The sequence below is a fragment of the Sebastes fasciatus genome, chromosome 2, assembly GCF_043250625.1.
Source record: "Sebastes fasciatus isolate fSebFas1 chromosome 2, fSebFas1.pri, whole genome shotgun sequence".
NCBI classification, from domain to species: domain Eukaryota; kingdom Metazoa; phylum Chordata; class Actinopteri; order Perciformes; family Sebastidae; genus Sebastes; species Sebastes fasciatus.
In genome coordinates, this window is record NC_133796.1 from 1,885,784 (window position 1) to 1,899,053 (window position 13,270).

The 13,270-nt window shown below is 40.1% G+C and overlaps 1 protein-coding gene across 11 annotated transcripts in view; it reads left to right on the top strand.

Annotated features, from left to right (window-relative positions):
* The window catches only part of LOC141781581 (serine/threonine-protein kinase BRSK2-like), a 130,053-nt gene that overhangs the window by 91,405 nt on the left and 25,378 nt on the right, over positions 1 to 13,270 (top strand). For all 11 annotated transcript variants that reach the window (XM_074657439.1, XM_074657403.1, XM_074657412.1 and 8 more), the window contains exons 6-12: positions 2,826 to 2,859; positions 4,104 to 4,172; positions 6,547 to 6,693; positions 7,865 to 7,896; positions 8,015 to 8,179; positions 8,373 to 8,470; positions 8,982 to 9,135. In XM_074657439.1, the coding sequence (XP_074513540.1) occupies positions 2,826 to 2,859; positions 4,104 to 4,172; positions 6,547 to 6,693; positions 7,865 to 7,896; positions 8,015 to 8,179; positions 8,373 to 8,470; positions 8,982 to 9,135 (699 nt within the window). The remainder of the gene's footprint in view (positions 1 to 2,825; positions 2,860 to 4,103; positions 4,173 to 6,546; positions 6,694 to 7,864; positions 7,897 to 8,014; positions 8,180 to 8,372; positions 8,471 to 8,981; positions 9,136 to 13,270) is intronic.

Below are 13,270 nucleotides of genomic sequence, written 5' to 3' on the forward strand. Positions count from 1 at the left end.
ACTAGAGACCTAGAGCATTCAGAGGATGGATGGATCAGACTAGAGACCTAGAGCATTCAGAGGATGGATGGATCAAACTACAGACCTAGAGCATTCAAAGGATGGATGGATCAAACTAGAGACCTAGAGCATTCAGAGGATGGACGGATCAGACTAGAGACCTAGAGCATTCAGAGGATGGATGGCTTTGGACATTTTTCAGAAATTTGTCGGAATGTTTTTCGTACTTTTCTCAGACATTTTTGGACATTTTCATTTTGATGGCTTTTCCTAGCTAGATTGACAATAAAGGGGTCTCTGAGGAGTTTACACAACACAAGTGTTCGCCAGCCAATCGCCGGAAAAAATGCCAATTCTTGCAGAAATCTCAAAAAGTTCTTGATCCCAAATCACAGCATGTCTTTTTCTCTGATGTTCCTCAAGGTCTTGGTGTCTTAATGTGGTATTTTGGAGGGATTATTGATCATTTTCATCAATTCTCCAGTGGTAAAAAATGGTTAAATTTAGCACCAAACCTGTGTAACAAATGATATCAACTGATGAGACATAATAGAGCATGGGGATGGACATCATATACTTCTATCATAATGTTCATAATGTTTATGACTAGAAGAACTTGACCTTCAGTGCTGAGCAGCATCTCAAATTAATCTTCAGGTTCCCAGCTTTCAGATGATGTTCACCACTTCCAATTGACATCTACTGTTGACCTGCTATCTCCCCCTAAAGACCTCCTGGACTCGTCTCTAAAAACGTCTCTATTGTGGGTCTCGGAGGGTACAGTATGTTTTAAGGGATCCTTGGCTGAATAAAGATTGAGAACCTCTGCTCGCGGCGTCAAGATCTACTTACTCCCTTGTTCCTGAGCTTTTGACTGAATCACAGAGTCCTCATCAGCAGACGCAGTTTGCTCAGCTGTCATAGAAATGTAGATATCTGAGACTCTTCATGATGATGAGCATGTTGACCTAAAGGTCTGACAGAGCTGAGTCCGTCCGTCAGACTGGCTGCTTGATGAAGAACCGTCTGATGGGTCCTGTAAATATCTGGCGTTAATAACAAGTCAGATGAGTCGTCCACCTCGTGTGACGTTAATGGAATTCATTAAATGTCACTCAGCGACGGCGTCCGCGGCGCCCGGAGCGAGGAGGGTGAACACGAACATGCAGCTCTGGTGTATAATTAGATTTCAGTTAGTGTATTTTGACACGAGTGTGTTTGAGTGGTTCGGATCGACTGGTTTTACACACATTAACATAATGAAGCAGGAAGCTGGCAGTGACGGAGTGAGAGTGTGTTTACTCTGTTTACTCAGAGAGAGTTTCAGTGAAACGCTGTGAGACGAGTCAGGCTTCATTTGATGTGATGAATCCACACAGAGAGAAACCAGACGAGTGCTCTCTCTCTCTCTCTCTCTCCTCTCTCTCTCTCTCTCTCTCTCTCTCTCTCTCTCTCTCTCCTCTCTCTCTCTCTCTCTCTTTCTCTCTCTCTCTCTCTCTCTCTCTCTCTCTCTCTCTCTCTCTCTCTCTGTCCTCTCTCCTCTCTCCTCTCTCTCTCTCTCTCTCTCTCTCTCTCTCTCTCTCTCTCTCTCTCTCTCTCTCTCTCTCTCTCTCTCTCTCTCTCTCTGTCCTCTCTCCTCTCTCTCTCTCTCTCTCTCTCTCTCTCTCTCTCCTCTCTCTCTCTCTCTCTCTCTCTCTCTCTCTCCTCTCTCTCTTTCCTCTCTCTCTCTCTCTCTCTCTCTCTCTCTCTCTCTCTCTCTCTCTCTCTCTCCTCTCTCTCTCTCTCTCTCTCTCTCTCTCTCTCTCTCTCTCTCTCTCTCTCTCTCTGTCTCTCTCTCTCTCTCTCTCTCTCTCTCTCTCTCTCTTGTCCTTTCTCTCTCTCTCTCTCTCTCTCTCTCTCTCACTCTCTGTCCTCTCTTGCTCTCTCTCTTTCTCGCTCTCTCTCTCTCTCTCTCTCTCTCTCTCTCTCTCTCTCTCGCTCTCTCTCTCTCTCTTTCCTCTCTTGATAAATACCGGAGATACCAACGTTAACGGAGGTGCCATTGAGTTATTATTATGAGACGTTCAAAGTCGGCTCAGGAAAAATGACTATTGGATGGAGGTAAATTACAACGTTATCATGATGCGTTCAAATGTAATTTCGTAAAATTTAGTTTTTGTTGAGAAACTTGAATAAATCCAGTTGTTTGAAGGAGATCTTTTCACATCTATATAAAATAGATATTAGAGAGAGAATGATGACCTGTTGAACTTCCTAACACTAGCTATAAGCAGCTTGCCAAGATTGTTTTAATCAAAGCAAATATTTAAATATTCATAATCATTTGAATTGTGTGTTTTTATGCAAACAACCACTAAAGATGACAATAACAAAGTACAGTAAGTTACTGTTTGGAGTGATTTTCTGTATAATAAATGCTATATAAAATAAGTGCGCAGTATGTTTTCTATAAATAAAAAAAAAATTAAAAATTCCCCAACTGAGGTGGTACGTGGTGTAAAAAGTTTGAGAACCACTGGTTTAAGTGAATGATTTAAAAACGTCTGTCGTTTGTCACATTACGTAAAGAGAGCTGGATGTTATCCAACAGGATGAGGTGGTTTATATCGAGGTCATTTCATATTTCATGTTGTGTAATAACTCACTCAGCTGACAAGGAAAGTTTGATATGTTCATGTATTTTAGGTTAAAGTGGTTCATATTTATATATCATAAGAGAGCATCATCCTGTCAGCAGGTAGAGCTCAGACTCACCTGGTCTGCTGGATACTGGTTGTGTTGTGAGTCCTCCCAGTATAACCTGCTGGTCTGTTCCTGTCTTCCAGGTCTCCTCACTACGCCTGCCCAGAGGTGATCAGGGTAAGTGCTCTTTGCTCTCTGCTGGTCTCTGAGTCTCTTTCATTCAGTAAAAGCAGCTCCACAAAGGCTCTTACATCACCGCTCCATCCTCCCTCCATCCTCCTCCGGTCTCATCCTCCTCCTCTTCCTCCTCTTCCTCCTCTTCCTCCACCACCACCGGGCTCAAACACACTTTATCAGCTTTATCTCTCTTCTCTTTGTCCATTTTCCCTCCATATGTCCTGTTTCTGTCCTGGACTTTCTGTCCACTCTCCACTTTCCTCTTTCTATAAACTGTCCACACATATAAAGAGACTGACTCTGCAGGTTTATTCAGTATATATTTGGTTATATAATTATATTTCTCTCTGATTTTAAACTGATATTTTACTGTGTATTGGTGATATAAATAATAACACTTTATAATAACCATAATTTATAAATGGTAAATTGTTAGTTATTTAAACTTCATAGTTATTTTACTGTTAACAAACAATGATATGATAATTCATAATGTTTTGCGTAATATAAAATAATTAGTATATAAATGATATATTGTATCGTAGCTGATAAGAGACGATAACAATTATTCTAATTACATTATTAAAGTATTTATTATCAGTTTATTGTTGCACACTTTATAACATTTTATATACTATATTAAGTAATTGTTAATGATTACCAAATTATTTGTGAACCTTTAGGAAATTGTTTGTAAAATAAACATTATCTATAAACATTACATAGATCTACAAAGTATTTATTAACCATTTAACAAGGTATAATTATAATCATCAGTTGTAACTTTATAATATCATCCAAATAATGTTTATATATATTTACAAACAATTTATATAAATATATGTATACATAAATAAATATATAAATATAAATACATAAATAAATAAATAAATATATATATAAATAAATAAATAAAAAAAAAAAAAAAAAAAAAAAATATATATATATATATATATATATATATATATAAAAGAAAATTCAAAACATCCCAAAATAACTCAGCATCTCAAACAGCTGATGTTTCTCTGTAGGAGGGTTCAGACTGTATGTGGGTGGATTATTCTATTAAAGCTCAGAGCAGTAGGCTGATTTATAGTTCAGGAAACAGTGAATGAAGGAGACTCACCTGTCTGTCTGTCTGTCTGTCTGTCTGTCTGTCTGTCTGTCTGTCTGTCTGTCTGTCTGTCTGTCTGTCTGTCTGTCTGTCTGTCTGTCTGTCTGTCTGTCTGTCCGTCCGTCTGCAGGGGGAGAAGTATGACGGGAGGAAAGCCGATGCGTGGAGCTGTGGAGTCATCCTGTTTGCACTTTTAGTGGTGAGTGACTGAACAGCAGCAAATAAACTGAGCTTGTTATTGTGCTTTAGAAATGATTTCTGTGAAGTCAGCCTCAAAACCTAATGGAACAATCTCATCGGCTTTATGTCGAGGGAACCAGAGAGATGATCACTTCCTGTTAGTGGAGGGAACCAGAGAGATGATCACTTCCTGTTGGACTACAAAAATACGTCATCCCTGCAGCTCTCTATAGAAACATCTGCTTTATACGGAAGCCAAAGAGTGTCTGCTGCAACGTGGTGAACATCTTGCTGGCGGCCGGTGGATGTTCCTGTTCTCGTTCAGCCGGTCTGGTTTACACCAGGAGGGATTGAATTAAAGATGGGATGCTGGAAACAGTCTGCTGTGTACCAATAAAACATTTAAACCACATTATAAATTAAATGAGTGCGGAGATGAAACTGCCCTGACCCGACGAACCTCCATCATCTAACGTGTCAGAATGAGGTCATATTTCTATTAAGATCTGGGTAGTTTGACGAATGATCGGCCACAGAGAAGTGTTCACTAAAACAATATTAAATCTGTATAAGTGAATATTATAAGCATCATTTGAAAGTAGCATTGCCTCAGGAGCTCCTTCCAAGGCAAACCCCCCCCCCGCCTCCCACACACACACACACACACACATGCACGAGCACCGCCGCATCGCATCGTAACTACTTCACAGACACAGAGCGGAGAGAGGACGTCAACTCAACAACGCTACCTCATGACCAGTAACCTGCAGGGCTGAGTGAACTCTTTCATTCTCCCGGAAACGTGCAGCGACGACGCGCTTTGAGTTCAGGCTGGTGCACGCCAAGGGTAGAGAACGAGCAGGGAGGCATCTGATTGGTTCTTTCCAAGCGGACCGCGAGGCAGTGATTGGTAGACGTTTTTACAGGATTACAGCAGCTACAGATGACGGCTCTTTTCCGCTCCTTTTTCAGAGCTCATCAGTAATGGATCGCTGTCGGGGTGTAAAGACCATTTCAACCAATAGAACAGATAGTGGAGAACATTGTCAACCCGGCCTTTAAGTATAATGTACACCCATCTGCAGCAACAGTAAACGCTCAGAGAAAGTGTGCCGGTGACGTAGTTTAAAGAGCAAAAAGAGACGCACCAGGCCGGCAGGTCCAACAAACACCAGGCTTTCTTCCAGGAGACCGCTGTTCATGTCCCGTTCGTCACGTTACAATCAGCTGTTCTTTCATATCTCGTGTTCACAACGTTCAGGTTTAGTAGTTTTAAGTCCAACCATGTAGTCCTTTCCTAAACCGAACTACAGTGGTTCTGTTGCCTGATCCTAAAGTGACGCCAAGGCGGCAGTATGTGACCCAACACACCATGATCACCAGCAGACACAGAGACCAGATGAGCTTTCCTGGAGAGGATGTTGAATTTGACCTAAACGCTGGTCTGTAGGATGCAGAGGAAATGCATGCTGGGAAGTTTACCTCCACTTTCCTCCGTTCTGCTCAGTGTGAATCAGAGACCAGAGACTGGAGTCCTTCAGTCTGCTGTGTAGCTCTCAAACATCACATAACAAAGGCTTTCTATAAAGAGACAGAGACGAGTGAGCAGCAGCTAAATGACTGTTTGTTTGTTTGTGAACTACGACGCATCTTCTTCTTCTTCTCTTGATTAAGATGGAGCACTTAATAACGCGCCGTCATCGCGTGGAGATGAATCTCTCCTCTCGTGTTGTTTCCATTAACCCACGCAGTGTCAGCCGCCATCTGGCTGCGTCGTCCCGCTCCTTCTCAACGAGGACGAAACGCTATCCGTCATCACGCCGCTGAGCCTCCGCTCCCCCAGCTGGAGAGCAGAGGGGGCAGAGGACGAGCAGGCTGAGCAAGCTGGCAGCGATGCACAAACTGCTTCATCATCACTGACTGACTGATGACTGATGGCTCTCACACACTGCTTCCACGTTATCTGTCAGCGAACACCTGACGGGACGTTTACATGGCGACGGGGGGACGCCGCTGCCCGTCTACTGTATCATCTGATGTTTTCAGATCTCCCAGCTGTTTTGATTGGACATTATTCCTAATGATTTCTGTGACCTTTCCTCTATCATCAGAAAGGAACACTTTGGTCCTTTTAAATGCATATATTTGTCATTTTCTGCAGTTCTCAATCAAATTCATCAGGTTTTATAGTTTTATATGATACCAGAAATAGTTGGTACACAAACATTCTGGTGACGTGTTAAAGTCACTGAAGTGTGAGAACTAGTCCTCCAGGTAAACAGTGACCAGCAAGGTGAAGGTGTTTCCACCTCTTCCTCTTCCTCTTCCTCTTCCTCTTCCTCTTCCTCTTCCTCTTCCTCTTCCTCTTCCTCTTCCTCTTCCTCTTCCTCCAGGGTGCCCTGCCGTTCGACGACGACAACCTGAGGAATCTCCTGGAGAAGGTGAAGCTGGGAGTTTTCCACATGCCTCACTTCATCCCTCCAGACTGTCAGAACCTGCTGCGCGGTATGATCGAGGTGGACGCCGGCAAGAGGCTCACGGTAAGCTACCCTCCTCACCTCGTCGCTCCTCACCTCGGCGCCGGGCTGCAGGACGGGAGAGCACTCACATCTTCACATCGGTAGACTCTTCCTCTCTTTCCATCTGTACCGTCTGGGCGGTTGCCGTAGGGACCGCTCAGCTCAGGCTAAATTTAGCAGAGTTGCACCGTGAACCGGCCCTGCAGCTTCCACGCTCTGCATCACATCTTTTCATCTCAGACTAAAGGGTTCAGGGTTTGTTACGGCTCAGAATAGAAACAGAAATAACAGAAGAGTGTGTTTACATAATGTGCTTTCACTTGTGTTTCGTCTGCAGTTAGTTGAGCGGTTGGTTTGAAGCAATCTGTGACATCATAGATGTAAAAACTAGGTTTGGGACGATACACCTATCTCCGGATTCAATAAGTATTGCGATTCGATATTACGATTTGTTGTGATTATTGTTAACGTTTTAACACTAGACCAAGGGAAAAGTTGAATCATCCACTTCTAGGGACTTTTACTTTGTTAAACCTCTAAATGAATCCAGTAAAAATGTTTGATTCTCAGCATGTATGTAGTCAGAGATGTCCTGAAGTCAAATATATCAGGATCATTGGCAGGAATTATTTATTATCCAGCAACCCAGAAATCAAAGAATAAAGACATTTCACTCACAGATTAGTGGGATTCTCTTTTTAATCTATAAGGGACATGTAATGTTTTATACTTCTGGTGAATATAATCCATCAATCTGATTTCCATAGATGTATTTAGTATCTACAGTTCCCTTTGTTAACACCTTATTTTGAAAAGCGTGCGTAGTCCTACGTGTCTACTTCCTCTAACTTCTCCAAGGTGGTCTCTAGCTCTCCCGTCAGCTCCGTTCTCTTTATCCATCCATGGTCAGCTCCATCGGGGCCGTTTCAATGCAGAGAACACAAATGTCAGTATCTGGGTGCTCTACAGTCGTAGCGTCGGCGAGGGTGCAGGTCGTATCCACGCTGACCCTCCAACGTTTTACACTATCTGAGGTTTGTTTTGGTTGACGGATACGGAACGGATATGACGTCACGTTACTCAGACTACCACAATAAAAGCGGTAACAACGACTTGTAAACACAACCATCTTGTTGGTTTTGCTTCTATAAAAAGAGTCATTAATGTTTATTTCCTGTGATTTGTGTTCCAGTTGGAGCAGATCCAGAAGCATACGTGGTACCTGTGAGTAGATCCTCCTGTTTCTGTATGCATGTCCTCATTAGTGGAGGTGACACACTATAAGTGTTGTAGTTCGTGCCCTCAGACAGTCTGTGCTCAGCTATCTGTGTTTGTGATGCAGAGCTGGAAAGAACGAGCCGGAGCCGGAGCAGCCCGTCCCCAGGAAGGTGGCAATCAGGACGCTGGCAGCGGCCGAGGACATCGACCCCGACGTCCTGGAGAGCATGCACTCTCTGGGCTGCTTCAGAGACAAGGACAAGCTGACCAAAGACCTGCTGTCTGAAGAGTGAGTGAGGAGGAGGAAGGAGGAGGAAGGGTGGAGGGAGAGCAGATTAAAGGGAGAGGGAGCGGAGAAATATATGAGACGGAAGAGAGAAGTTGTCAGTTTGATGAATTCTTCTATTTAAAATGTCTCGTGATGATGAAGCATCTCACTGTCCAGCTGTTAACCAACGAGCATTCGTCTTCTCTCGCTCCAGAGAAAACCAGGAAAAGATGATCTACTTCCTGCTGCTGGACCGCAAGGAGAGGTATCCGAGCCACGAGGACCAGAACCTGCCGCCACGCAGCGAAATAGGTAAGCCAATCCAGTCCGGCTACAGATGAGAGACGGTTGTTTTTAATCCATATAGGACACAATTCTGTATGACCAAATACCTGAGAAACATTCCCATCAGCCTCAGCTGGACTTTGACGCCTCCTGAAGGGCGTCCCGCCTACCTCGGGATCCCGACCCCCTCTGAGTCGCTCCGATTACAACGAGAACGTGACGTCATATTTACACGAGATGGATCCTTTCTAGCTTTAACCCGCTCGCAACCGCTGACGCGCCCCCCTGAAAACGTAAACAAAGGGCTGTTCCCGCCTTTTTATTTTGAGAGAGCAACAGCCAATGAGGAAACTCCAACAATCCGCCGACCAATCGTGTATCGTCATCACTCAGTGACAGACTTCTGCGTTTGTAGGGCTGCCCCTCTGCGGTCCAGACAAAAAAGCCAAGCTGACTTTTATCCATTTGGTTTTGTGACTAGCTTCTGTCCTTTGTGTGTGATCCCATTCATTGACCTTTGACCCCTGGCTCTGCGCAGCAGACCCACCCAGGAAGCGTGTGGACTCGCCCATGCTGAGCCGTCACGGTAAGCGGAGACCGGAGAGGAAGTCCATGGAGGTGCTGTGTGTCACGGAGGGAGGGTCCCCCGTACCGGTGAGACGAGCCATCGACATGGCAACGCACGGTCAGAGGTGAGAGACAGAGATGTGCACGTGTGTTCATGAGCATGGACACACACACACACACACACACACACACACACACAGGTCGATGAAAGACATGTGCTGTTGTTGAACGTGTTATTGATGATGATGGTTGTTATCAGTTATGATAAATAATGTATTTAATCTCAGTTCAGTGGCGTAAAGGAAGGAGGTTCAGCTCAGCAAATTGATATCACAGACGCTGTCTGTTTGCCCTCAGTACGACCTTCACTGAGCTCCGTCACGCTCAGCGTGACGTCCACGGCTGTAAATCCTCTCCTCCTTCACAGAACTGCGGTTAAATACATGACGCATCATTCTGGCTCTGTCGGTTGGAGATGTACGGTACATATCACACGAGACCTGACGTATACGGAGGACGGAACCTGCCAAAATAAAAAATAAATGACTCGATAAATAAATAAATATAGCATTAAATATAGCAACAATTATTTTAAAAATAAATGTAGCCATTAATTGATCAAATGTGACATAAATTGATATTTCTATGTATTTATCTTTGTATTGATTGTGAGTTGAGTGACAGCTCCCTCATTTGCATAATGAGGTAGAAATGCATAAAGAAAAGAATAAATAAATACATAAGGGGTGAAATGCAAAAGGAAATCTTGCAGAAATAAATAAATGCAGAAATACATACATTTCAAAATAAATAGAAAAATAAGTGCGAAAATAAATAAAATTAAAAATTTATGAAAACAAATACATAAATAAATAAGAGGGAAAATTAAACAGAAGAGTAAATAAATAAGGGTATTAATACAAAGTAAATAAATGCATAAATAAATACATACATTTAAAACAAAATAAAATAAATAAAAAGATAAGTGCAAAAATGAATAAATAAAAATAAATGTGAAAATAAAAAAATACATTTAAAAATCAATAAAAAATAACTACATAAATAAATAAAAAAGGAATATTAAACAGAAGAGTAAATAAATAAGGGAATTAATACAAAAATGAATAAATGCAGAATAAATAAATAAATGCATAAATACACACATTGAAAAATGAATAGAAAAGAAGTGCAAAAATAAATAAATACGAAAATAAATGATTACATAAAAATCGAATGCAAAAATAAATCAATTTAAAAATTAATAAAAAATAAATGCATAAATAAATAAAAGGGGAAATTAAACAGAATAGTAAATAAATAAACAGATTAATACAAAGATAAATAAATAAAGAATAAATCAATAAATACATTTAAAACAATATACAATGAATAGAAATTAAGCAAAATAAATAAATAAAAATAAATTAAAAAATAAATAAATAAATGTAATAATGAATAAAGATAAATATATAAATAAATAATAGAGAAAATTAAACAGAAGAGTAAATAAACAAGGGCATTAATACAAAGATGAATAAATAAAGAATAAATAAATTAACACGTAAATACACACATTTAAAAATAAATAAAAAGTGCAAAAATAAATGAAGAAATAAAAAATAAATGCAAAAATAAATACATTTAAAAATTAATAAAAAATAAATACATTATAAATAAAAGGGAAACACAAAAAAAGTAAATAAATAAGGGTATTAATACAAAGATAAATAAATAAAGATTAAATGTAAAGAGAAATATACATTTATGTCACATTTTATCAATTACCTAATGGCTGCATTTATTTTTAATATTATATTTGCTACATTTAATGACATTTATTTATTTATCGAGTCATTTATTTATTCATTATTTTATTAATTGATTTTGGCAGGTTCTGTCTTCCACTGACGTGAACTCCTGTTCAGTGCTGTTATAACGAGTGTTAAAATGCATGAACAGGACTCTCAGGTTTGTGTGTAAAGTGTGCATGGAGCATGCAGTCAGAGAGGACAGGAAGCATCCCGGTTTGAGACGATGTAAACATGAGATGTGTTTGGCAAGTTGGTGCATAAAGTGACTGTTTGGTGTTTGCATCGTTGGGACGTATCAGAGAGTCCTAATGTTCGAAAGAGGCCTCAAAGATGTATGTGGGCATGTCTGTAAAAGGGGAGACTCGTGGGTACCCATAGAACCCATTTACATTCACATATCTGGAGGTCAGAGGTCAAGGGACCCCTTTGAACATGGACATGACAGAGCGGAAGAGGTTAATAATTAAAGGAGATTTGTTTATCTTTAGTTTTTCATTTAATGTTCACATTTATCCTCAACTTTAAAGGAACTAACCCATTAAGAGCTCGCTAATGAAGCAGAGAACAATACGTCAGTTAAAGGCCAACAGCAGAGCTCTAAATCTGCTCTGACATCCTCCCAAGATCTTCATCATTTACACCCTTCAGAGAGAGACAGTCATCTCACATGCATTTCATTTGAGGGTCACATCTACAAGCAGAGCGAGAGGAATTCAAATGAAAGCTAGAGCTGAATGTGGACTGAAAGCGACTACTGGACGCCAGTAAAACGTCCGCCTACAAAGAGCCATACAAAAGTAAAACTAGATTATTTCTATTCTATTGTCATATTCTAACGCGCTAGAACATGCTTGAGTGAGTCAGTCACCTCTCAGAACCTCTTTCTATTTACTTCTTCCTGAATTGTTTATTCCCCCTTGTATTTAGTTCTCAGGATCGTACATCCTTTTATTCAGTGAAGAGTTATTAAAGTAGGGAAGGTTGCTGGTTATCAGTTAGTGGCTCAGAGAATCCGTTCACCAAAGCTGAACATAATTTGTGCTAATGTACCTCTTCCTACGCTGAGAGGGAATCCAGTAACCGCGGCGATGTTGGTGAAACTGGGCCTATACTGGAAACTACGGCGGCGTATTAGGGCCATTGTAGGTAAAAAAATAAATACAGAAATAAATAACGGAGAAAAGAAAGAAAAACAAATTTAATTTATAAGAAAATAAATTCAGAAAAATTGTGTTTTTTTTTGTTAAGGAACCACATCGCTTCACTTTGTTGGATCCACCTCGTCCCACCACAGACGCCGCCGGTAAACAGGGAACGCCACACGTGTACATTCGTGAGGAGGTGCAACAGTACGGAACATGGCGATATCTTTCATCTGTCCGTTGAGTTGTGGTTCCTGATGTACGGAAGCTCATCAGTTCATCCAAATCAGTTTATTGTTTTCTTCTGAGTCGGCGCAATTCACGTCTTCAATGAGTCCGGATGATAATCTGGATCAACATGTTGCTAAATCCAAAAGTGCAAAGGCGTCTGTGGTGTGATGATGTTGATTTGTAAAGTGAAGCGATGTGGTTCCTTGTAAAAAAAAAAAAACAACATTATTTTTCAGAGTTTTTTTCTAGTACATTTTTTACTTTAATCTCACTTTAATCTTTTACTTTAATTAATTTTTATTTATTTATTTTTGCACCTATTTTTTCTTTATTTTGAAAATATTTATTTATTTATTTATGCACAATTTTCCCTTTGCACGCCTTATTTATTTCCCCAAACTTATTTATTTAAAAAAAAGAAATCTCAGAAAATATTCAAGATTTTCTCTCGTAAAATTACCAGTTTGGAAATTTTATGGTTTTTTCAATTCCCTTATTTAACTTTTGTATCAATTCCATTATTAATTACTCTTCTGTTTAATTTTCCCTTTTATTTATTTATTTTTATTACTTTTTAAATATATTTATTTAGTTTTGCATTTATTTTTGCATTATTTTGCTGCTTTTTTTATTCATTTATTTTTGCAATTAGTTTTTATTTATTTATTTTTGCACCTATTTTTTCTTTCTTTTTTGAAAGTAATTATTTATGCACAATTTTCCCTTTGCACGCCTTATTTATTTCCCCAAACTTATTTATTTAAAAAAAAATTAAAAAAAATTATCCCCCTAATACACCGTCGTAGCAAACGGCGGCTCCTCACTTTTATTGTCCAGCTGTAGAGGAGAGACAGTTCAGTTTTACTGTTTCAGATTGTGGTTAAACATGTTTCCCAGAGAGCGAAGGCTTCATCAGACCTTCATCAGCCTCCTGATGATCCTCAGACCGTCTCACAAACACAGTGGATGAGGTTCATCTAGCAGGACTTAGAGCTGATTTAATGTTACGCTGCTGTGATGTTATTACGTCTCTGGTGAATGAGATGGAAACATCCAGAAGCAGTCTGTTCACACTG